This window comes from Typopeltis vanoorti, chromosome 15, assembly GCF_054136105.1.
Source record: "Typopeltis vanoorti isolate ZY-2024b chromosome 15, IOZ_Tvanoo_1.0, whole genome shotgun sequence".
Classification (NCBI taxonomy): Eukaryota; Metazoa; Arthropoda; class Arachnida; order Uropygi; family Thelyphonidae; genus Typopeltis; species Typopeltis vanoorti.
Genome location: NC_143563.1, coordinates 65584797 through 65611203, shown reverse-complemented (window position 1 = coordinate 65611203; position 26407 = coordinate 65584797). Strand labels below are relative to the sequence as shown.

The window sequence follows — 26407 nt, the reverse complement described above, 5'->3', positions numbered from 1 at the left end:
AAATAAACATAAAAAATATAAGAAGAAATATTTTTAATACTCAATACAAGCTTGACTTATGTTTCTGAAATTAATAAGCTATTTCTTAGCGTTGGTTTTTATGTACAAGATATCCTTAAACACGCCAACGAAAGTAAACCAGGCACTTCAAAATCTATCCAGACTTTACTAATTATTCTCTACACAGTAGAGAATAATTAGCCAAAGTGTATTTGGAAATATTTGAAAATAAATTTGATAACATAATATATCTGATAATATACTATACAATGTTGATGAGACCATTGATGCCGATGTTGGCCGCACCATGTATGTGGCGTTCCTATACGATTAAAAAAGTTTCTATTGAGGCAGACGGATATAACGTAATGTTACTATTATAAACAACAGATTCCGATTCTGCTCGAATAGTCCTTGTCTGGTACTTGCCAGACAAGGACTATTCGATACTTGCCGATCTTCTTTGAAATTCAACATATGCCAAAAACCGTCTTTTGATTTTTTTTTTTTTTTTTTTTTTTTTTTTTTTTTTTTTGAGAGGGGCGGGAATCCAAAATAGGCTATTTAAAGAGAACCAAACGATAGTTTCTTTTATATAATATTATTATTTATTTTGTACTACGCATTTTTATAATGAAAATTAATAATTGATTATGAATAATAGTCGTCCTCTGAATATTAATTTATAGACGCTTTTGTATTTGATATTCGTTTATTTTTTTTTTAATTTTTATTTCTCCCAAGTCCAATGTATGTAAGGGGCTGCTGTTGTCAGCCTGCATACAAAATAAGAAGGGTTATTTATCTTTTGATAACAGAGGAGGATTGTGACCCCTTCGAAGTGAACTATTTAAAATTATTATTTTTTAAAATGTTTGTATCGTGCTATTAAAACAAATAACTCAGATATTTGTTACATGTTAAATAGTTTTAAAATGAATAATTACAGGCTAACAGAAAACTTATAGACAACTCCTAAATACCAATATAAACATACATTCGGAGGTCTTTTCAAACAAAAATTCCAAAATAAATATCACATTAAAAAAACATGAAATACATGCATTATTAGTACCAGAAGTATACAGGTTCCATTGCGTAGGTCAAGATGTCTATTATGGGAAAACAGGAAAAGGAAAGCATAACATCAGAACTATATTATTAAGATGAACCAAAAATTTAAAAGTAACTGCTTCAAAAGTGAAAGACTATTTTGAAACTGCGTGTGGTTTCTGGAACATCCCTAATCTGGATAAATTCGGCTGCGAGAAACCGGTAAATATCTGGAGTATTGTCATTATCTGCCATTAGGTGACAATACTCCAGATATTTACCGGTTTCATAAACATAAACATATTATCATAAACATATATCAAGCTTATATGTTTATGATAATTCATTGCACCATCAAAGTAAGAAATATTGAGATTCGTTATAAATATAAACATATAATTTAATATAATTACGAAAGTATTTGGTGATTTAAGTTTTGAAGTTATTTTAAATATTGGTTTCATATTTACCGGTTTCATAAACATAAACATATTATCATAAACATATATCAAGCTTATATGTTTATGATAATTCATTGCACCATCAAAGTAAGAAATATTGAGATTCGTTATAAATATAAACATATAATTTAATATAATTACGAAAGTATTTGGTGATTTAAGTTTTGAAGTTATTTTAAATATTTAGTAAAGTTTAAAAAAAATTATCAGGTATATGAAGGAACATATTATTAGTACCAGACAATGAACACTAAAAGCTTTAGAATGATATGTCTGTTTTGATAATAGAAAACAAGTCACTACATTTCACTACTTAAACTAGTAGTGAAATGATGCTAATATTGAAAGCTTATTATGCCAACATAGAATTCATTTTTTTTTTAACAATAGGAGCAATTCAGTGTTCATTCTCTTTCTTAAACTAAATAAACAGAATAAAATGTTCCTTGCCAATTTAATTTAGAATCTTTGTAATTTTCTATACAAGAAAAATAATAAAATAATAATAATAATAAAAAAAGTATAATAAAATTTTTAGGAATAATAAAAATTGGTTTACCTTTCCTTCAACTCTTTCTGCTTCAAACAGTTGAGCCACCTGGTAGTCTGCTGCTGCATCGTCTGAATCTGCGTCCAGGGAGTCTACGAGAGTCAGAAATATATATAATAATCATCTCTTAGGGGGAAAAAAAATCGTAATCCAAATAGTAAGTAAAAGATATTGATTTTGATTTAGACTAAAGTTTGCACTTATTATTTATTTATTTATTGTCCATTGTGGGATGTAAGTTCAGTGGATTACAGAGTAGGTAAGAACAGTTGTTGAATTAACTGATTGGCTTCAGATCAGCGAGGGAGTTAAGCAAGGATTCCTATTTTCTCCTCGCCTGTTTAGTATCTATGCTGAAGACATCACGCATGCAGCATTGGATAAGCTTAAAACAGGAATAAGAACAGGTGGCATCTTGATCAGTTATTCGATAATAGAAGTAATTCTATCAATAATTGTATAATGTAATAAGTCAGCCTTCTATAACGGAAGGGAAAAGAGGAAGGATAGACCTTCAATGAGATGGATGGTGTGTCTCGAGTGAATGATCTTCACTCCAGACACACCAACCATCAAACATCACTGCAGAAAAACATCAAGTTTTTCTGCAGTGATGTCTGATGTCTGGAGTGAATGATCTTCAGAGAGTTTTTCTGCGGTGATGTCTGATGTCTGGAGTGAATGATCTTCAGAGAGTTTGTCTGCAGAAAAGCATACGACAGAGCCACCTGGTGAAGACTGATGTGGAACATCATCAAGCAAAGGAGTCCATACAACATCTGGTTATGTCCAAGGAGTAGATAGATGGACTAGAATATTAACATGATGCAACAAAGAACTTTAGAAGATGACCCTAAGAAAGAACTATTTCTCTGATTTTCACTTTAATCTACCCTATCAGATATTATGAGGGAGAAATCAACCTTCTCCTTAATCTAACTAATATTAGAGGAAATATTAACTGAAATAACCCCTTTTTGGATTCAATATAAGACTTTTGGTTAAATGAGAATAATATGCGATCATTTTTCTAGATCAAGATAATGGTTGGAAAAACTTGGATTTCAAGAACTCAAAGAGTTCTTGAAATCCAAGTTTTTCCAACCATTATCTTGTTTTCCCAAGTTTTTCCAACACAAAAGATCCTCAAGAAAGGAAGAGAAAGATATTACTAGCTTTCGCTCCTGTTAACTATTGTTTATATTATAAATAAGTTATTTTTTTCATATATTTTTCATAGCATATTTTTTTTTCAATATAACCTTAAGAGAATCCTATGTGAACACCAACAATGTCTATTCGATGTCCGCCTACTTTAAAAACTAAAAAATTTTAAGTTATATTTTAACTATTAAATTTTTATTACTTATTATAAATTCGCTACTTTAATATCGATATAAACACAATTTAAATTTTAGAAATACTTCTAAAACTTCTTAATTCCTTTATGAAATCATTGATAAACTTGAAGTAATTTCATTGGTGCTGATAAAATTTGCAACTTTAATATTGCTTTAATATTTATAAATAATTAAAATTTTAAAAATACTTTAAAAATTTCTTGAGTACTCTTATAAGATACCTTATTTTGTTTATTTGCAGATAGAAAGAAATTTGAGAAGTATAATTAACTTTATTATGATGTAATATGCCGATTATCATAGTATTGTGAGAAGTATATTTTAACGAATTAATTCTGAAATTTGTAAAATCATATTTTTTTTAAGAAAAACAGCCTTTATTAGTAATATATTAATGTAATTTACAATGCTTATTATTACTTTTTTATGTAGAAAAATAGCATTTATTTAGTAATTCAGAACTTTCCCAATACTTTTTGTACTTGATATGCTCATTTTCGAAGGAATGGAAATTTCAAATGCTGTGAGAATAATATTTAACAATTTTGCATTTAAAATGAAAAAAAAAAAAAAACGCAGAGAAAAATTTTCTTTACATTTTATGAATACTATCTTCTATAAAATAAATATTCAGTTATATTAAATAATTTCAATAAAATTATAATAAAGAAGTTTGAAATTTTAATATTGCTTTAAAAATAATTAAAGTATTTTTAAATACTTAAAATATTTATAAATACTTTGATAATTCTAAAGACACTTAATTTTGTTTAGTATCATAATACTATAAAAATTTTGAGCGGCATAGTTGATTTTATTGGTCCTCTCACGACTCCAAACCTCAGTAAATGACCTAAACATCCTCCCTAAAGAACAGTTTGGTTCAGGCAACACAATAGTACTACCCAGCAAATCCACAGAATTGTGGAATACATCACCACCAGCTACAACTGGCACCAGTGCACAGGAGCTGTTTTCCTAGACTTATCCAAAGCATTTGACAAAATCTGGCATTTTGGACTCCTGCACAAACTTATCTCAGCCGGTACCTTGCTACAAATGGTTCACTTAATCCATTCATATCTTCAGAATAGATCAATGCAAGTAAAAATCAACGGTTCTACATCCTCCCAGCGCCACATCTTTGCTGGAGTGCCGCAGGGATCTCTACTGGCTCCAATAGTGTTTTCTGTATACATGTCAGACATCCCGCACAATCCGATGACTTCCATTTTGGTCCTGTATGCGGACGATACGGCAATACTAACCAGATCTCTCAGACCCCATTTCATTACCAGAAAACTTCAAGAAAACCTTCTAAAGCTGGAGGGTTGGTTCTCCAAGTGGAGATTGGAAGTCAACCCCAAAAAAAGCTCAGCCGTTCTTTTCTCAAAAAGGCCTATGTCTCCTGCAGGAGATGTGTTACTATTCAATACTAAAATTCCCTGGCAAACAGAAACAAATTACCTGGGTGTAATTGTCGAAAAAGTTATCTTTCAACCAACACATCAAATCTGCGTGCACAAAAAGCCATAGCTCAGATCTATCCGCTAATTAATAGAAAAAGCAAGCTCAGCAACAGAATCAAATTGCAACTATACCAGATGATGATTCGTCCTATAATCACCTATGCCTCTCCGGCCTGGAGCCACACCTCTAATGCTAACATTATAAAAATACAGCGAGTGCAGAACAAGTGCTTGAGAATGATTCTGAACTCCCCGTGGTATGTTAGAAACAATCAACTCCACAGAGACACAAATATTCCCTATATTTTCTCTTTTCTACAATCCTTAGCAACCAAGTTTTTCCTAAAGACGTCCACACATCCCAACGATTTGGTTCAACAAGCTGCAGCATACGATCCAACGGACATATTCAAATATAGAAGACCAAAAGCTATATTAGCTTCCTTTAGTGATGCATAATCTCCATGCCCATTCAGGGCGAGCAATCTGCTCATAAATTTTACCTTCACTGTAACCACAACAGATAGCGGGGAATATGAAAAGCATCTTGCTTCACCCCTAAAGACATAAATGTAAATTGTCAATTGATTTTATTGGGGTTACAAAATTCTATTTCTGAATTGTTCTGATGTTTATTTAGGATGGTGTCGAGTTTTGGCTGGAATGACTTTTGTAAGTGATGCTTGTTGCGGATGAACTCTGAAGAGCTTGCATTTTATGCCCGTGCTTTTATCCAAAAAATTCGAAGTTTGGCAAAAGTGCTGGCCAGGCTACAGCTGCATGGTAAGCGTGTTTTTTTTTTTTTTTTCAGCTTCTGACACTTCACATTGATATAGACATGGAAAAATAAATAGATGAGACGATATTTGAGGAAGTACATCATGAATTCATCAGACTAGGCGAGCTTCTTCTAGAGCAACTGGAAAGGTGGAACTTTATGATACGTTTCCTCCAGCAAGCATCAAAGGCGATGACGCCGCTAAAATGGAGAAATATTTGGAATTGGTGATCTCTACTCCCTCAGATTTTGAAGAGGTCCGCGCACTCCACCGTTTCGGACTCCACTGCTTCTCCCAAAGAAAATGTGCTTCCGATCATACTAAGAGAAAAACACAGATCTAAAATCCGTGTTTTTAGATCTGTGTTCTAAAAACACAGATCTAAAAACTGTGCTCTAAAATGTCCAGTTTACAAACTGATTACACAAAGGCCAAAAACGTGGATGAGGGTATCAAGATACAACCCGCCACGGTGTCAGATTATAGAAAATTAACAAAGGAAATGGACGTCAGAGGTATTCAGTACCATACCTTCTCATTCAGTTCAGAAAAAAAATTAAGTGGTCCTCCGTGGCGTCTGTGAAGACATTGATCCAGAAGATAGCTGCTGATCTTAACTTACAAGATCTGCCTACTATTAAGGTCAGCAGAATGTATAGATCTGACAAGACTCCCATGCCGTTAGTCCTCGCAGAGATCTATACATATACAAAAATATTTACAATTTAAAATCAATATGTGGGCTCATCATCAGGAAAAGGGCATCTTCTGAGCAATGCCACAAGTGTCAAAAGTTTGACCACGCCCAGAAACTGTGTAAAGCTGAGTTTAAATGTCTGAAATGTAGGGATAGCCATCCAACCAATATCTGTACAAAGCCGAAAACCACCTCGGCTAAATAGGCCAACTGCGGTGGCCCTCATCCTGCCAACTATAAGGGATGTACTCAGCACCCGAAGAACACAAGGTTGGAGACAGCTAAACTCTCCTCCTCCTCTAGTACAAGAATACCAGAAGCCCCTGCACCACAGCTGAGGCTCGGTGGCCGCAGTCGGAGGCCTTCAGAGGTGGAGAGTGCCAAAGGCAAACAAGAAGTTATGCAGATGTGGCCCGTACAAACAAGTCAACACTAGAACAGAATCAGCCAACACACCTACAAACCTGACAGATGTTATTGCGGCCTCTCTAGAAAACATGCTATAAGACTTCAGCCTGTCAAACCCATCAGCAACCCCCACTAAAGATTCCTATGCAAAACACAGGCCATCCTCACAGCTTTTATAGATGAATAGAAACAAACTAATTCCAGCCTCTCTTCAGATCGTTGCATGGAATGCAAATAAACTCAGAAACAAAATTTTACAGTTCCAAGATTTTACCCATAGATATCAACCAGATGTTATTCTAATAAGCGAGACACATCTAAGACCCTCGGACAGCCCTAAAATAAGGGATTATCTCCTATACAGAACAGACAGGTTAAACTGTAGAGGCGGTAACACTGCCATCTTCCTTAAAAATTATATCAAACACCTTTCTGTAAACAACCCTCCAATCACTAACCTTGAGGTCAGAGGCATGGAAGTATTCACTAGGTTGGCTGGGAGACTGAAAATCTATTCAGCTGACAACCCACCCTTAAAACCTCTACTGCATTCTGATCTAAATGCCATCTTAGGCGTTAGAGAGTCCATCATTATTGCTGGAGACTTAAACTCCAAGCACCCTGCCTGGAATTGTAGAACCACCAACAAGAATGGCTGCATCCTTTCAAATTACATAGGATCAAACTATGCTGTTGTAGCAGGCCCCACCGAACCAGCTCATCTAAGTAAGTTTGGCACTGCTGACATCCTGGATATAGCTATCCTACAAGGTATTAAACTTCAGTACAGCCTAAAATCATTTAACGAGTTGTCATCTGATCATAACCCAATTCTACTACAGCTAGGAAAACAAGAATACCTGTCTCCTCCCTCTCATTCATTTATTTCGTGGGAAAGATTGTCAAAAGGACTCCGGGATTACATTGGACCTCTTTCTCATATAAGTTCAAAAGAAGATGTTGAAACCGCAGTCACAAGCCTCGCCCAGCAAATTAACTCCGCTATAATGGCAGCCACTTCCAATAAATCTTTCCCCAAGCCTGGTCGTCTGCCCGAAGACATTATGAACTTGATCAGAGAAAACAACAGAGCAAGGAAATGATTTCACAACACCCGCACGCCACAAGATAAAACAGTTCTTAACAGAGTAAATGGGGAAGTGAGAGAGATGCACTCAAAGCTTACGGAGACCAACTATGGGAAGAAAAGTGAGCTTCTATCTGGAGACTACTGAGGAATATCAGAAACAAAGGCAGAGCCCTTATACCTATACTTTCTGACTGGGGCCTTGTTCACCCAAATGTAGAAAAGGCAGAAGCCATAGCAAAAAATTTAGAAGAGCAGTGCAAACCTTTATATGAAAACTCTACTTAGACTTCGATCACTTGTATAAAATTCACAGACAGGTTAGACACTCATTAAAACTTCCTGATACCGGTGCTGACCATATTGCACCCACATCACTTGTTGAAATATATGATATTATAAAAAATTTAAAGAACAAAAAAGCTCTTGGTCCAGACGGCATCACAAATAGGGTGATCAAACTGCTGCCCCGAAAAGCTGTAGTATACATAATAGTGACCATAATAATAAATGCAATCTTAAGGTTTCACTATTTTCCTCCCACCTGGAAACAGGCTGATGTAATCCCAATTCATAAGCCAGGCAAGGACCCGCACCTGCCTCACAATTATCGTCCTATCAGTCTCATCTCTAACTTGGGTAAGATTGCAGAGGTCATCCTCTCACGACTTCAAGCTTCAGTAAATGAACTAAACATAATTTTTCTTAATCTATCCAAAGCATTTGAAAAATATGGTACTTCGGATTGCTACATAAACTTATCTCAGCCGGTATCTCACTGAAAATGGTATATCTAGTTAGATCATATCTACAGAACAGAAGTATTAAAGTCAAGATCAATGGTAGTACCTCATCCCAGCCCCATATCTTGGCCTGAGAACCGTAAGGATTCCTGCTGGCTCCATTGCTATTCTCTATATACGTGTTAGACATTCCGCACAATCCAATGTCATCCATCATGGCCCCATGTGCAGATGATACAGCATTATTAGCCAGATCTCTCCGTCCACACCTCATTACTAAAAAGCTTCAAGAAAACCTTCTAAAGTTAGAGAAATGGTTCTCTAAATGGAAACTACAAGTGAATCCCCCAAAAAAGCTCAGCCATTTTCTTCACGAAAACATCGATATCTCCTGCAGGAGACGTCTTACTATTCAATACAAATTCCCTGGCAGACAGAAACAAAATACCTTGGTGTCGTCCTCGACAAAAAATTAACTTTTAACCAACACATCAAGAAAAAGTGTGCAAAGACATCTAAAGCCATTGCCCAGATCTTCCCCCTAATTAACACAGCAAGCTAAACATCAGAATCAAATTGCTTTTATACCAGCTGATGATTCGTCCCATAATCACTTACGCCTCTCCAGCCTGCAGTCTTACCTCCAATACTAACATTCTCAAACTGCAACGTGTACAAAACAAGTACCTGTGAATGATTCTAAACTCCCCGTGGTTCATCAGAAACAATCAACTTCATCGAGATACAAATATTCCTTATCTCTTCTCTTTCCTACAATCTTTAGCAACAAAGTTTTTCCTAAAAACGTCCATACACCCCAACGATCTAGTTCAGCAACTGTAGCCTACGATGCAACGGATATATTCAAACATAAAAGACCAAAATCCATTTTAACTTCCTGTAGCGATGCATAATCTCTATTGCCCATTCAGCGCGAGCAAACTGCTCACAAAATTTTACCCTCACTGTAGTCATAATAGATAGCAGGGAATATGAAAAGCATCTTGCTTCACCCCTAATGCGATTAATATCAATTGTCCATTAATTTTATTGGTACCCCGTATGGTGGCCAGGATAAGAATAGCGCCACTGTAGCCCACGCATGTCGTATGAGGCGACTAAAATGGGTACCCAGGGAGGGTAATGGATGACAATGCTGTAGCCAATAAGTTTTAACTGAGGCTCGGCTATTGCTGTTACTCTCCTGCCATGATCAGAGCTAATAGCCCTATATTGTCCTACCCATACATTTTCTTTACAGATAACGGGGAACATGAAAAGCATTTTTGCTTCACCCATCTAGCAAAGAAAAAAAAATTGATTTTATGGAGAGTTTTAAGAATGAGTTCGGGAGGAAAGAATGAATTGTAGTGATTCTGAGTTTTGGATGGTTAGGCGGCGGACTTGACTGGAAGGATTTTGCCGATTGGATTCGTTCAGCGCAAGGAAAGGTTCTGGCTTTAATGCAAATTTCCCACTCTCTCTCCCTCTCTCTCTCTCTCCTGTTCCGTGCCCTGTGCCCGTCAGTAGTCATCCGCCTCTAGTAGGAGATTTCGACTGCCGGTGTACACTTGGTTGAAATAAGGGAAAAGGCAGGTCCAGAATCACACAGCCCCTATTAAATTATAGGTTGATTAGATTTAAATCATTGCTGCTACTTCGAGCGTTTTGCCAACGCTCGGTTTTGCTGGCAGTCCTTTGCAGCTGCGGGATGCTCTCTGCGGGTAGACCATTGATTGGGCTACGGAACGTTTACATGGACTTAAATTTAAACAGGGCTTAGACCTCAGTTTCTCAAAAGGTGAGAAGTTGAAGTTGACGCCCTGGTAGAGTCACTAAACAGAGGGCTAGCCATAAACATATTTAAAAATTGTTTTACAAATTTTACTCTATGTCGGGGGACGACGAAGAAGGTGACGAAAATGCTCCAACAGAAGAGAAGCTGGACTTGGTGATCTCCACCCCTCTCAGACTTCACAGTGGTCCGAGTGCGTAAGAAGCGAAAAACCAATGCCTCTGAAAAACCAAAAGAGGATGGAATGGAAGAAGAAGACGGCCCAGTTTCCGACCACTCTGCCTCCACTAGAGAGAAGGTACCTCCGATCATACTCTGCGAAAGATCTTTTATATCACCGCAAAAAATGTCACTGATGGTATCAAGATACAGCCCACCACAGTGATGGACTACCCAAAACTAACAAGAGAAATGAATGCCAAGGGCATTCAGTATCACACCTTCTCGCTCGGCTCAACGAAAAATCTGAGGGTGGTGCTCCGAGGAGTGTCTGAAGAAGTATCCACAGAAGAATTGGCTGCTGATCTATGCCATCAGGACCTTCCACTCATCAAGGTCAGCAGAATAACCAAAAATACAAGACTCCGATGCCACTAGTATTAGTTGAGATCCATTAATCTTACAAACAAATTTATGACCTGACATCAATCGTGGACTTAAAATCAGCCCAGAACTCTTAAGTAAATGGGCATTAACAGGTCAGTGCCACAGATGTCAAAAATTTCGCCACGCCCAGAAAATGTGTAAGGCTGGGTTTAAATGTCTAAAATGTGGGGACAGCCACCCAACCAATATCTGTACAAAGTCAACAACCACCCTGGCTAAATGTGCCAACTGCCGTGGCCGACACACAGCCAGCTACAGAGGATACATTCAAAACTCAAAAAATAGAAGATCGGAGACAGACAGACACTCTTCCTACCCCAGTAGATCCACGCCAGAGGACTCAGCTTCACAGCTTCTCAATGACCAGCAAAAATTATCAGAAGCCCATCTCCCAGAGGCCTTTAAAAGAACAACTCAACAACGACAGACAAGGATATATGCGGATGTAGTCCGTTCTAAACAGATAACTCATGAACAGTATCAGGCAGTACCACACATAAACCTGACAGCTATCATTACATCTTCTCTGGCAAATATGCTACTAGACTTCAGCAGATCCAACCCTACACCATCCTCTACTAAACGATTCCTAAAGGATACACAAACCACCCTCACAGCGCTCATTCATGAACAGGAATGAATTAAAACCAGACTCACTGCAGATTATCGCGTGGAAGCGAACGGCCTCAGATATAAGGTCTTGGAGCTCCAAGAGTTCGCCCAAAGACATCAGCCGGATATAGTTTTGATAAGTGAAACGCATATGAAATCATCGGACAACCCCAAAATCAGGGGATATCATCTGTACAGAACTGACAGGCTGATCCACAGCGGCGGTGGCACTGCCAGTTTCATCAAGAATTACATTAATCATCACTTTGCAAATATCCCACCTACCTCTAATCTTGAGATTACAGGTGTAGAGGTTCTCACTAGCTCGGTTGGTAGACTAAAAAATTATGTAATATACAATCCTCCATTAAAATCATTACTGTCCTCGGATTTGGACGCCATCTTGGGCATCAGAGAGCCTGTCATCATTGCCGGTGACTGAAACGTCAGGCATCCCTCCTGGAACAGTCGAACTGCCAATAGGAATGGCCACATACTTGCTCACTATACAGGATCCAACAACGCTGGCGTGGCAGGTCCCACTGAACCCACCCATCATAATACGCATGGCACTGCTGATGTCTTGGACAAAGTCATATTGCAGAATATAAGACTCCAGTACAGTTTAATGACACTAAATGATCTTTCAGCTGATCATAATCCAATACTGCTACAGTGCTAGTTGGGAAACCAAGAAAAACTGCCCCCCCACCCTCTCCAACACACACACACACACACACACACACACACACACACACACACACACACACACACACACACACACACACACACACACACTCATTTATATCATGGGAAAGGTTGACCAAAGTACTCCCGAAATATATTGGTCCTATTCTACTTATAAAATCCAAAGAAGAAATTGAAAACAGCTGTTAGAGACCTGACCCAACAAATTAACACAGCCTTTACAGCAGTCACTACGTCCAAAATTGCCCTCAGGCCCAACCACTTGCCAGAAGATATCATGAACCTGATCGAGGAGAAAAATAAGGCTAGAAAAAGGTTTCACAATACCCGCGCACCACAAGATAAACGAGTCCTGAATAGGCTCAATTCTGCAGAGAGATGCCCTTAAAGCACATAGAAGTCAACTTTGGGAAGAAAGATTGACTTCTATCTCTCTCTCTCCTGATAATCATTTGGAATCTAATCAGAAAGATAAAAAAAAAAAAAAAAAAATCTCTTCCCCCTCTTCAAACAGATATGGGCCTCATCCACACCAATGTAATAGCAGAAAACTGAGACAGGCAATGTAAACCCTCATATGAACATCTAGACTTCAATCACATCTACAAGATCCATCGACATGTCAGATGTTCATTAAAATCTTCTGTAATCATAATACTCAGGCATGTGGCACGCTCCTGGACCTGATGGCATCACCATCAAGGTGATAAAGCTGCTGCTTCGTATAGCTATTGTACATCTGACCAAAATAATTAATTAGATTCTCCGTTTCAAACATTTTCCTTCCAGTTGGAAGGTGGAGGATATAATTCCAATCCATAAGACCGGAAAAGATCCGCACCTGCCTCAAAATTATCGGTCAATTAGCCTCATCTCAAATTTGGGTAAAATTGCAGAGAAAGTTATTCTTACCACATTCCAAGCCTCCGTACACAAGTTAAGCATTCTTCCTAAAGAGCAGTTTGGGTTCCGTCAATTCCATAGTACCACACAACAGATACATAGACTAGTCGAATACATCTCCATGGGATACAATTGGCATCAATACACTAGGGCTGTTTTCCTTGGCATATCCAGTGCATTTGAATAAATTTGGCATTTCGGATTACTGCATAAACTGATCCCTACTGGAATACCATTGGAAATGGTTCACCTAATTAAATCATACCTTTTTGACGGCATATGCAAATCAAGATCAACGGTACATTATCAACACAGAAACGTAACTTGGCTTGAGTTCCACAAGGATCCTTACAAGCTCCGACTGTGTTTTCCATATACATGTCTGATATCCTCTAATCTCTAAAGTCACATCTTGCCATCAAAAAACTGCAAGAAAACCTACTATAGATTGCAAAATGGTTCTCCAAATGGAGACTGAAAGTGAATCCACCAGAAGAGCATAGCCATGCTATTTACCAGAACATCGATGCTTCCTAAAGGGGACATCTTCCTTTAACACAAAAATCTCGTGGCAAACAGAAGTCAAATACCTTGGTGTACTACTGGACAGAAGCATAACTTTCAGCTGCCATATCAATGCTCTCTGTGTAAAGGCATCAAAAGCCATTGCTCAAACTCTATCCTCTAATCAACAGGAACAATAAGTTAAACACCAGAATCAAACTACTTATTTACAAATTGATGGTTCGTCATATACTCACTTGCGCTTCTTCGGCTTGGAGCCATACGGCTGACACTAATATTCTCAAATTGCAACGAGTGCAAAATAAGTCTACGAATGATCCTACACGCTCCATGGTTCATAAGACCATGGAACATGCAACTCCATCGGGACATATATGTCCCCTATATTTACACTTCCCTGCAAACATAGGGGAAGTGTAAATATAAGGAACATATGTGTCCCCTATATTTACACTTCCCTGCAAACTATAGCAATAAAGTTCTTTTCGAAAGCATCTGTACACCCACAACAAATTGGTTCGACTAACTGCAAATTACGAAGCAACAACAGATTACTTCAAACATAAAAGCCAAAAGCCATCTTGAACTCCAATTCTGATGTTTAATCTCCAAGGCGGCTCAGGGCGAGCAATTGGCTCATAAAATTTTCTATTCACTCTTTAGGGAAAGAGTAGCGGGAAGTATGAAAAGTATTTTGCTTCACCCTTTATGTCAGAAATGTTAATCGTTAATTGATTTTATCGAATCCCGTGTGGTGGCCAGGATAAGAGTAGCCCCATTGTAGCCCATGCATGTTGTACGAGGCGACTAAAATGGGATGCAGAGTTTCGAGAGTTTTGCTCTCGTAGGTTTCTTCCGGAATTTTGCTCCCGGTGAGGGGAGGGAGGGGCTTAGATTTTGGAGGGTTTGCCCTGAGAGCATTTTTGAGTCTCTGGGGAGGGTGTTCGCCAACGTGTCCCATGAGGGGCCTTGTCGGGGGATCCTTTTTCCCTGGAATATGAGCGGTTCTGCTCAGTGTGTGTGTGTGGGGGTCCGTCAATGAGTGGAACCAACGCCGAATTTGATGGTCTTTCGGCCACTCATAGGGAGTGGTCCTAGGGATCGTCTTAATTTTTAGAAAGGGCTTTACTTAAAAGTCGCCCTTCTGTAGCCCATGCATGTCGTTCGAGGCGACTAAAATGGGTACCTAGGGAGGGTAATGGATGGCAATGATGTAGCCAATGAAGTTTTAACTGAGGCTCGGCCATTGCTGTTACCCTCCAGCCATGATCAGAGCTTATAGCCCTATATCACTTCATCCATACATTTTCTTCTACAGATAACGGGGAATATGAAAAGCATTCTTGCTTCACACATCTAGCCAAAAAAAAAAAAAAAAAAAAGATTTTATCGGATTTGACTATCAGAGGCTAATATTGTGAATTGAGGAAATTCAAAATATTTTCAATAAAACTTGAAAAGTGATGTCATAATTAATTTTTATTTTTATTATTTACGATATGATATGGTTAGTTTTTTAATGCTTATTATCATCGTGTTTATGAATTTCGGTCAATGTTTATAATAGTTTGATTAGTTTTGAATGAACAGGATTATATATATATATATATATATAATTAATAATATATAATAGAATAGAATATATGTTTACACATAATATATTTTTATTTATATTATATATAAATTATATAATATTTCTTCTTATATATATAAGAAGGATTTTGCTTCTGAAAATTGAGGTCTTTGATCTGTGGTAACATATTGTACAAACTGGCCAAACGAATACAAGCACTTAATAGACATAATAATACACTGGTCTCATAAAATTAATGGCTTCGGCCGTAATTCCAAAACAAGATCGACAAACAGATCGTTAGATGCTATTGTAAACACTGGTTATGGTTAGCTGAATGATTTATACAAAATCATTATATTATATTAGACTAAAAGTCGTGTTTTTGAAGTAAAAGAGCATATTTGGTTAAGACGACTTCGAATTCAGCTTAAATGCCATTCTATTTTTCATTGTTGTGTTCGGGTGCGTGCAACAGCTGTCTTTCACTAACCAGTACTGCACGCATTACGAAGAGAGATAGCAGTCAGCTACATAATGATAGTAATTCCAATATCAACAGTCGCTCGAACAGCCCACCACATTGAACCATTCTTTATATTCTAGAGCATGTACAAATATTTTAGCTACTGTTAAAATATCTGAACATGCTCTATTTTATTTTATCCACTATTAAACATGCTGAACGGCATCTGTTTATGCAATCTCGGAGCTTATTATTTTAGTCACTTATTGGTCGGAGCTATCATTGGTAGTGTCGTATTTAGGCATTTAATACACAGGCAACTTTTGTTGCTTCATATTGCGTCATATTTTATTGCGTCACCGCTATGCAAAACTGAATAGTTATGCGGAAACGTTTTTTTATTTCCTTAAATCGATTAACGCGATGGCCTCAGCATCTTAAGCCGGAATTCGAAACGACCCAATCCCCTCTTACTGAATCATTCAGCTGTCTATTGGCATTCGTCTGCTCCATGTTTTTTTTTTTTTTCTATAGTCAGTTGACAATTCTCTCAGCCGATTCGACATTTACATTTTGCTATCTTAGAAACATTTTAAAACTGCAGTAACTATTTCAAAGCTCTCTCTCTCTTTCTATCTCTCAGTTTAGAAATGACAAGCCGAAGATCACTCTATTTGAGTGAAGATCACTCAAATAGAATGATCTTCACGAACAATCTCATCGTGGTATATGTTTAAAAATACTAAAATAAATATTAGAGAATATGATACATATTCTCTAATAAATTATTTGCTGCTACCCTCCTGCCATGATCAGATCTTACTTATTTACTTATATCATTAAGTCGATGATATAAGTAAAATTTTCTGACTAGCTGGTATTCTTTCCATGATGGTGCTGGTCATTTCAATGCACCGTCCACATCCGTGAGCCATACCTGTCATTTCAAAAAAAAAAATAAATAAATAAAATAAAAGCAGTTCATAGCCTAGTTCTGAGCACTTACGGTATCAGTTGGTTAGCGAAAGGTTTTATAAAATTAAAAAAAAAAAAAAGTCCAAGGTAGTACAAAACATAATTAATATAATAACTGCCCTACTTATTTGTGCTGTATTTTAATTGCATTCAGATGACCAAAATGATGATATTAGAAGCTGTAGTCACTCATAAAACAGATGATATCGTATACATTTCCTTCCTCTCTCAGTAAAATAATAAACAAAAGGATTCGTGCTAAACAAGCAGTCACTGTCCTAGAGGTTTTCAATGTCTTTTCTTTGGGATTTTTTTATTTTTTTTTATTATTATTGCTGGTTTTGCCTTGCTCTGTGTGAGACTGTTCATTTATGATCTGACATCAACAAGGACGTTAATGTTATCATTCTTCGTCAGGCTCTTTTTTGTTCTAGTTACACTTTCTTCTTAATGCATGTGATTATGTACTCTCCAAGCAAAAGCATGCATGTATGCAAATAGGGTATGACTCACTCCTTACCATAAATGATATTGCTAGGACGAGAAAAGAACCCAAGAAACAGATGGATAGAATATAGAATATCTGAGAGCAGGTTCTTTAATTTTTTTTCCCCATTTATTTGTCTGATAAATTTAGAGAACTCATATAGATATAGATTAAAACTATTTTGTAAGATAGAAACTTACAAAATAATTGATGATTTTTAAAAAAAAAATCATCAACGTTTTTTAACAACAAAATAATGACAAGTAATTTTTACAAATTTTTAAGGATGCAAATTGACTAAATCATCACAAAAGCCATTAAGGAGATGAGATAAACTCAGATAATGGCTTACGGAACTCACCAACCATAATGGCTTTACTATGCGCCTGAATTAATCTGTTGTGCATTGTATTCCACTGACCTCCTTTTTTGTTGACTTCAGTGAACTTGTATTCGTAGTACTAAAAATAATCAATTTGTTTGTCTACTTAATTGCAAAGAAAGATATAAGTAAAATATTGAGGTGAATGACAAAATATTAGAACAGTTTCAATACCATAACTTCGGATTACTTTTCAGAGATGATCTTTTTTAACCGGGAATGACGCAAAATGAAGAATGAGACATACATCTTACTCACTATTCATGTTTAATGAACCAAAACGACCATAAACAAAGGTGGAGACTCTGCCTCTAACAGATCGATAAGTTCCGAATCTGTTGCTTAGAATATATCACTTCCACCTGCTTTGAATGGTAGCACCCCATATTGCCGAGCAAACAGCACAGAACAAAAAAGAATACACAAAAGGAGAAAAAAAAACCCGTTTTATCTGCTCTATATTCCATGACTTGTTCTATAAAGCAAATAGCTGCTATTTACGTTTCTGGCTGAACCTCTCTCTCAATGTCGCCACTAATGAGTAGGGGGGAGTTAAAAACCAGCGACTTGTTAAAAGAAACGCGAGTACATTAAAGCGAAAATAAGTTATGAGAATTAAGTTAAGGTTATGAGAATGTTTTTACATACAAGCGTTATTTAATTTTTTTTTTATGTAGAATAAATGTTTATTAGACTAGATATCTCTTCTGCTGCATTTAATAAATGATAAAAATATATTTTAATACAGTACAGTATCATAATGTGAATGAAATTCGCATCAGTAAATTGGAAAGATTACCATATTACCAAACGTTAATATCAAGTTTTATATTACTTTTTAAAAAATTTAGATACTTTTATTCGAAATTTGTTCGATATTTATTTATTTAAACAGATAAAATTTATTTATTTTTTGTTTATAATTTATTAACATCACGTATTTTCCTTTTATTATTATTATTTTATTATTTGGGAAGCTAGTGTCATTATTTTGGCCGCTAGGGTGTGGTGTGTTCTATATTTTAACTGTCGCTTATGCGATTTGTTGATTTCTGAAGAGTTAAAATGGTTCTGGCTTTTATTATTTATTATTATTATTATTTTTATTGGGGAAGCAGTAGTGTCATTATTTTGGTGTCGCTAGGGTGTGGTGTGTTGTATATTTTAACAGTCGCTTATGCGATTTGTTGATTTCTGAAGGGGGGGGGGAGTTAAAATAGTTCTGGAAGCTTTGTATTTACAACAAAAATGAATATTTTATGCGTTAAAAAAGAAATATTTCTTGGGATACTTTATTTGAAGCCCACAGAGGTAATATTAAGAAATTATATACAAAAATGTAGTCATTTTTTGTCATACGACAATTTTTTCGTTATTCTTTCTAGCTGTTTTTAATATATCTCCAATTTACATTTCGAGAAATTATATTAAAATATTTCGAACCATTAAAAGTTTCAATAATTTACATGTGAAGTTTTATTTTCGTCTACTTAATTTAAGCGAATATTGCCTATGTAAATATTTAAATTTGCATAGACAATACATTCTATGTAAATATTTATACAGTACAGACTTTTTGTTGCGTGACACGCATTGAATCAGGCGTTAAGGAGAAGATAAAATAAAACTGTCAAGTTAAAATGGTTAATTTGATGCGGTTTAAAGCACATAAGGCTCATCGAAACTAGATACACTTTTTTCTATCAGAATAACGTCTTAAAATATAAAAGCTGTTCCTTGCGTTACAAGAATTACAAAATTCTTTTTTTATGAAATGCATAAAAAAAGAGAGGCTGCTTCAAGAATTGCAGTAAGAGAAGGAAAATTGGATTGCGTGAGAATGGAGTTGAATTGTTAGGGTAGGGGGTGTGAAATAGACAAGAATAAAATTAGCAGAGAATGAGAGTGAGTGCGTGACTGGGGGGGGGGTAGTCACAACTCGTGTTTTAGCCTATTCAGAACAGAATGAGAGAATTATCGGCGGTAATTCTGATGAACAGTGACTAAAAGTATCGTTAGAAAACGCTGAGACTAAATCACTTTGAAAAAAATGAATTAACTGGTAAAATATGGACCATTAATCGACCTAACTGCTGGCTTTCGCACCAACATTCATTGAGAGTTCTTGCTGCAAATGTGAAAACAATATTTAGTCGTTGCACTCATTTTGATTTGATTAGAATTATTACTTCTTCAGAAATAAAGTAACGCCTTGAAAAGAAGATCGAATTTCTTGGATACTAAGGAAGCGACATTTGTAATATGTTTATGCCAAGAGAGATGGAAGAAAAGAGTTATCCGATTTGAGTACTAAGGATTGGTTTGGAGGTCAGAATTTCAGGTCAAAGAAGTAGATATTCTAGAAGTTTTGGTAATAATTTGAATAGTGAATGGTATAGTAAATGTAAATATAAAGATAATGATAATGATAACGGGCAGAAATATAGGAGATAATGTAAAGATAAGATGTGGAGGAAAGATTTTAGAAATGGAAAGATTTCAATATTTAGGTAGCTGGATCTCAGAGAAAGGAACTTCAGAGTTGGACATTAGAAATAGAATAGGCAAAGCTAAATCGGCATTTATGGAAATGAAGAAAATTTTAATAAACAAGAATATTAAAATAGGTGTTTGAGTTGGGATAGTTAAAGCAACAGTTTGGAGTATTGCAAGTTATGGAAGTGAGTCATGGACACTCAGAAAGAGAGATATGGAAAGAATTAATGCATTGGAAATGTGGTGTTATAGAAAGATTGAAAAGATTTATACAGAGAGAGAGAGAGAGAGAGAGAGAGAGAGAGAGAATATCAAATCAAGAAGTTTTAAGAAGAGGTGGGATGGAAAGAACACTGCTCAAGAATACTATGCAAAGAAAGACCAGATTTGCAGGACATCTTCTGAGAGGCTCTTCAGGACACCTGACAAGAACTATATTACAAGGAAAAGTTGAATGGAGAAGAACTGCTCATCTGTTGCAACCCTCTTTCTAGAGGATGCTATCTGACGACGATAGTAAATGAGGGGGAAAAAAGGAGGGGAGTGCAGTGTCCTGTCATCATCAAAACTGCAGATTCGAATTACATTCAAGTGGAGGTCATCTTTTTTCTAGAAGATTTTAAAGTGAGAGCTATTTCAAACGCAACATTAAAACCTAAACTGTGGTTTCGATACATAGACGACATCTTCCTTATCTAGGAATATGGTCTAGAGGAGCTACAAACCCTCCTAGATCATTTAAATAATCAACATCAGAACATCTAATTCACGTCAGAACTAGAGATGAACGGCGTCCTCCCTTTTTTGGACTTAAAGATCACTAGAATGCCTGACTATCTTAAATTTTCGATTTTTCAAAAAACTACTCACACAAATAGTACTTGCATGCCTCTTCTCATCACTTCCCTCCACAGAAACTTGGTATTATTTCCATTCTAGCCCATCGAGCAAGATCTGTTATTTCAGTAGAAGAAGACCTTCAAACAGAACTCAACCATCTGAAAAAGCATATTCTTAAACAAACGGCTATTCTTCTCGAAGCATCACTAAACATTTACACCCACGTATCCAACCTTGACGAGAAGATAACTCCAATCCTATTACTCACATCCAACTGCCGTTCATTAAGCTCTCTATCTCCAAAACTGCCCAAAATAATGAAGAAATTCAACATTAAAACCTACTTCACCACCCTACCAAAGCTTCGTTCTTTTCTGAGTCGCCCCAAAATAAAACACAACCAGCTTCAGTTTTCAGGAGTTTATAAAGTCGTCTGCAACTGCGGTAAACCTTATTATGGACAGACTGATAAGTCTATTTCACTACGTCTTGAGGAACACCAGCGTGACATCTCTTACAAAAGAACCCGTGAAAGCGCACTCTCCAGTCATGTTCTTTTCTCCGCTAACTCTAATCTAGAAGAGCTTCAACACCAGATAGACTGGAATCGTACTTCCAATATCTATAAATGCGGTGACGAACTCGAGAGACATATCGTAGAATCAAAAGAGATAGTTCTGGACCCATCACACATAAACAACAATTTTAAGCTACAGTTTGCCTGACGCCCACAGCGCAGTGATTGAGTTCTGGCGCTCTCGAATCAGTTGCCACTCACTTACAATTCACGCTAGTCCTGCCACGCGGACACCAGTTCAAATATGACTGTTGCTATTCCTAGTTTGTTAATCTGAGAAGTCCATGTTTTTTACCTTGTTATTTTTCCAGTTTTTTTGTTATTATTTACACACCTGAAGAATTCGGCGTTCCGACGAAACTAGTCGTGTTATATTAAAGTTTTCTCAGCTTTCTCGGTGTTCCTAGTCAGTATAATTATTAATTTTTAATATATATATATATATTATATTTTTCTTTTTTTTTTTGTACACCTACAGAAAATATTCCCCCCCCCGTCCTCTTTTTGTATCCATCATATGTGACCGGTTAAAATGCTATTCAAGAATATAAACAATAGTAGAGCTACTGTCTTTATTCTGCGATAAAGACACTGTTTTAATTTTTATTCAAGATGGCGCTGCGATCTAGAAACTAAAATCAAATTAAACAGATCGGTTGGCCGCTGTATATGTAGTTTTTTAAACTCGTAAGAATATTGTTTTAAATAGATCTTCCTATTGCGAAACGTCTTCTGCTATAAACTCAAACCCAAACATCGATGCTAATTGTTTTAGGACTACATACAAACTCTTTCATGTGTAATTCAGGTTAGCCAATAAGTTGCGTGGTGATCTCACATCTACGAGAATAAATTTGTTTATTAATTGAAACATAACTGGTCATCTTGTTTTGTCTCTCTCGTTCTGTATATGTATCATGAACATGAAAATTAGAATAAAAGCACGAATATATGAGAAAAATCAACAATGCAAACATAAAACCATAAATTTTAAGAGCAGTACCACCCAATTACAACTGAAGTCCTAATTGATGTACACTGTTTTCCCTTGGTATTCAACATAATTTTCATGTTCCTCGCGGCAAATAACTATAGATCTTCAGGATTCGTCAAAGTAAAGTAGACGACAGATGCAAGAGATGATAAACACCATGAGAATGCTAGTAGATAAAGTTTTCTTCACTTGAAGATGCATGTAATGGTTTAATAACTTTTTTAAGCAGTTAGATATGTGTGTAAATGACGTGAATAAAGCATTTATTTACGTCAGATAAGCAAATGAAAAATTCAGAATAATTTTCGCAAACAAAAAAACTATTCTGAATAGCTTCGCTTAGGGGAACACGCCAACCATTTTGAACATCCATTCACACTATCAAAAGTTTTTCATTTTGGCAATAAGATTGTTTCTTTTGTAGATAACTATAGTAATAACTAGTATAGCACTTTTCACATTATCATCATGTTTTTCAAGGATTTAGGCCTAGAATGGGTTGTTCCTGCCTTAGAAGTCATCATTCAGAGGACGTCCTGATTTTCTTTCCTATCGACTAAAGTTAAGTTACATCTTAATTCTGTCTACAAAAGTAATCCAAGTGGCTACTGAGATAGGCCGATAGCGTCTGTCTAATTGTAAAATTATATCTAACTATTAGTCCACCTAAGGTCTAGTGCAATGTACGATAGGTTTAGATCTTTTCGTAGGAGATTATCATAAAAAAAAAAAAATTAAAAAAAAAATAGAAGCAGCACTTCATTAATTAAAGGTTCGATTTTAGTTTAAATTATTTCTGTAATAAACTTTATAAAGCTTATATTTTTAAGGTAACCATAATAATTGAACTTTTTAATAAATAAATAATAATTTATTTATTTTTATTATTATTATTTATTTATTTATTTATTTATTTTTATTGCAATTTTGACTGTTCTGGTAACAAAACATAGTTGATTATAACGTATCCTGATGAAAGCCTGCATTCTCTCTCACCTATGCAATGAAAGTTTTTTTGTAAAAGGACATTTATTGCATAGAAGTTGCTTTGTTAAAAGTTCGACAACTGATGTTATCGCTCTTTCAAACTCAAACAAAATTCACACAACAAGCAAATATAAAAGATATAAAAGAATTGAATACCTGTTCAAATATGTGTTTAGAAAACATAATACAAATTTTCGGAAAAAAATTAATGAAAGATTCCTCTTATAATTTTTTTTTACTAAAAAACAAAATGGTGTATTACTATATTCGTAAAACATCATGTATATTTTAATATTTTAAAATATTTTTGTAATTTTTTATTACTGTATTAAAACAATAAGATATGTTCCTTTTTCTTGCTAAAATTGAGATTCAAATTAAAGTTGAAAGTCCTATTAAGAATAAGTTTTAGATGATGAAGGTAATAATTTCGGAATAAGACATTCTCGGGTCTTAAGATACCTACGACTCATTAATATTAATAATCATTCTCAAATTAAATTTAAAAAAATCAGTTATTTTTGGCGGCAAATAAATTGGAAATATGGAAGCAGGAATTTGAGATGCTGATATATAAACACGACTCCATTTGAGCCAAACTTACTGTTTGATGTACAGAAATACTGAAATCGCATTGCATATACATGAATTGAGTATTTTAAATATCACCTAGTTATTATACCATAAAATCAATCAGCCTTAAATAGTGCCAGTTAATTTTTTCCGAATATTTTTTAATCCTACTCCTTTACAACAAAATGTACAATAAAATCTTATAAGATGCGAATGACGTCATTTCTATTATTATGACCAACAATTTTGCTTTCTCTAAAAACATTTTGAATGCTTTCCAACACCGGTACTGCTTTGTCTAATTTTTTTAAAATAAAAATAATCATAACAATAAATAATAATAATATATATAATAAAATACAATAATAATATGAAATAAACATTATTTTAATGTTTAGGACAATCATTTGCTAAATTGTTTGGATTAATTCAAAAAGAAACTACCACAGACACCCTCTATGAGTACGTAATCGAATATCATTATCCATAAATATTTTTACGATATTTTGTCGCTTCGCTTCTGCTGTAAAAATATGGTTTTAACATAAAAAAATTATACTTGTCAAGAAATTATATTTTTGTTTAATATTTTAATATGTTATTAAACCTTGCTAAAAACATTACTTGTAATTAATTAGAATTGAAGTTAATTTTAATTGGATTCAAAGAAAATATTAATTAAGTAAAAACAACTTACGAGCATCGATGTCCACATCCTTCCCCGTAATGTCTTTCACTTTTAGACGAATGAGACGAATTCTTTCTGTCCGTAACTCTTGAGTTTTGCACTTACACTCTTCCGTAAGTTCGGCCAAATCGCTAGCGATTGTAGTATTGAGTACCTGTGGAGAATGACGAGTAATGAAATAAAGTTCTTGATCGGGTTCTGGAGTTTCTTCTTCTTCTTCTTCTTCTTCTCTTGATTCACCTCCGCAAACGTTTCCCATACCCCACTTTAAAACGTATGATAAAATTAAAACACCCCAATTGACCCCATCTAACTACAAAACGTGAAAACATTGATAAGCCAGTAAGAGGAAGAACTTATTGGTTTTTAGAAGACTTTGAAACGGAAATTATCGAATGAAAAGCATACTGGGAATGCTTTACAATATACTTAACGTTTTCTTGACAAGTGGCCACGAATATAAAAGGAAAAAATAATAATAATAAACCCAGAGGTGATCTTCATAAAAACAGCGTTTGGCTTCTGTCTGTACATACAATACAGCAATTCTTTCGTAGCTCGGGCAACGGGCCTCAAACCGCACGAGGTACACTCTCGCGGCATTTTCAAGTGTCGCACTATTTGTCTCGAGTGGTGGCCACTACATGTCCAAGATGGCTGTACGGCAATCAATGGGCAAGTGAAAGCCAACAGGAGCCTGTTATTTGTTCTGCTACATCCCAGTTCTCTCTTAATGACCGCTCTCTACGGCTACCCCATGATGACGTCAATGCACAGAATAACAAATACAAAGAGGTGGGGGAGAAAACACAATAATGAACTTACTAAGCTTTGAACAACACTGGAACTTAGTGCTAAAGATTATTGATCGGAAACGTTCGCACAAAAGCTAAAGATTCATCTCCCCCCCCCCCCTGCTAAGGCATAAATATTAAATATTGTTAAATCTAAGGAGTTTTGTCCTTTTTCCTCTACTTCAAAAGATGAATGATGGGTTGCACAGTCGGAAACCAAAGATTCGCTTACTAATATTTAATATTGATAAATTCTTTATATTTTAGAAAAGAGACATTTCTGAAGGCACCGGATTTCTTTTTGTTTTAAATTAAATTTCGTTTTTTATTAAACCTCTGGGTGGATATTTTATACCCCTGCATTATCATTTTTTGTTGTTGTGATTTGTTATGGCCACGCTAATAAAGACGAAAATATATAATATAACCCTTATAATCATTGTTAAAAATAACATTATTTCCACGCGCGAATATAATTTTTTATCACGTTGCTTTTAGGATATACTTCCGCAACCTAAAGGGATAGAATATTGTTAATGCAAGTTAATGCAAGAGATGCTCACTCCTCCCCAATATAAATAACACTTTAGCAACATTGTGTAATATGTATGCAACCAAAAGTCTCTTATTAAAACTAATAATATACTTATGTTATTTTGTGTTTGGTGTTATTCAAAACTTCTTTTTTTTAAATTATAATCAAAAACTTTTCAAAGCTAAAATAAATATTCTACTAAATATTTTTCTATACTATTTTTTAGTAGAACTACTTTGTAATTTTCTCAGATATAAAAGTACATTTAAATGGCATAATGATT

At 35.4% G+C, this 26407-nt stretch overlaps 1 protein-coding gene across 2 annotated transcripts in view; it reads right to left on the bottom strand.

Moving 5' to 3' along the window:
• Window positions 1–26407, bottom strand: part of LOC150098830 (uncharacterized) — a 152713-nt gene that overhangs the window by 11963 nt on the left and 114343 nt on the right. For both annotated transcript variants that reach the window (XM_090405417.1, XM_090405416.1), the window contains 2 exons: window positions 24805–24949; window positions 2074–2156 (listed from right to left, as the gene is read on the bottom strand). In XM_090405417.1, coding sequence (XP_090261543.1) covers window positions 2074–2156; window positions 24805–24949 — 228 coding nt within the window. The remainder of the gene's footprint in view (window positions 1–2073; window positions 2157–24804; window positions 24950–26407) is intronic.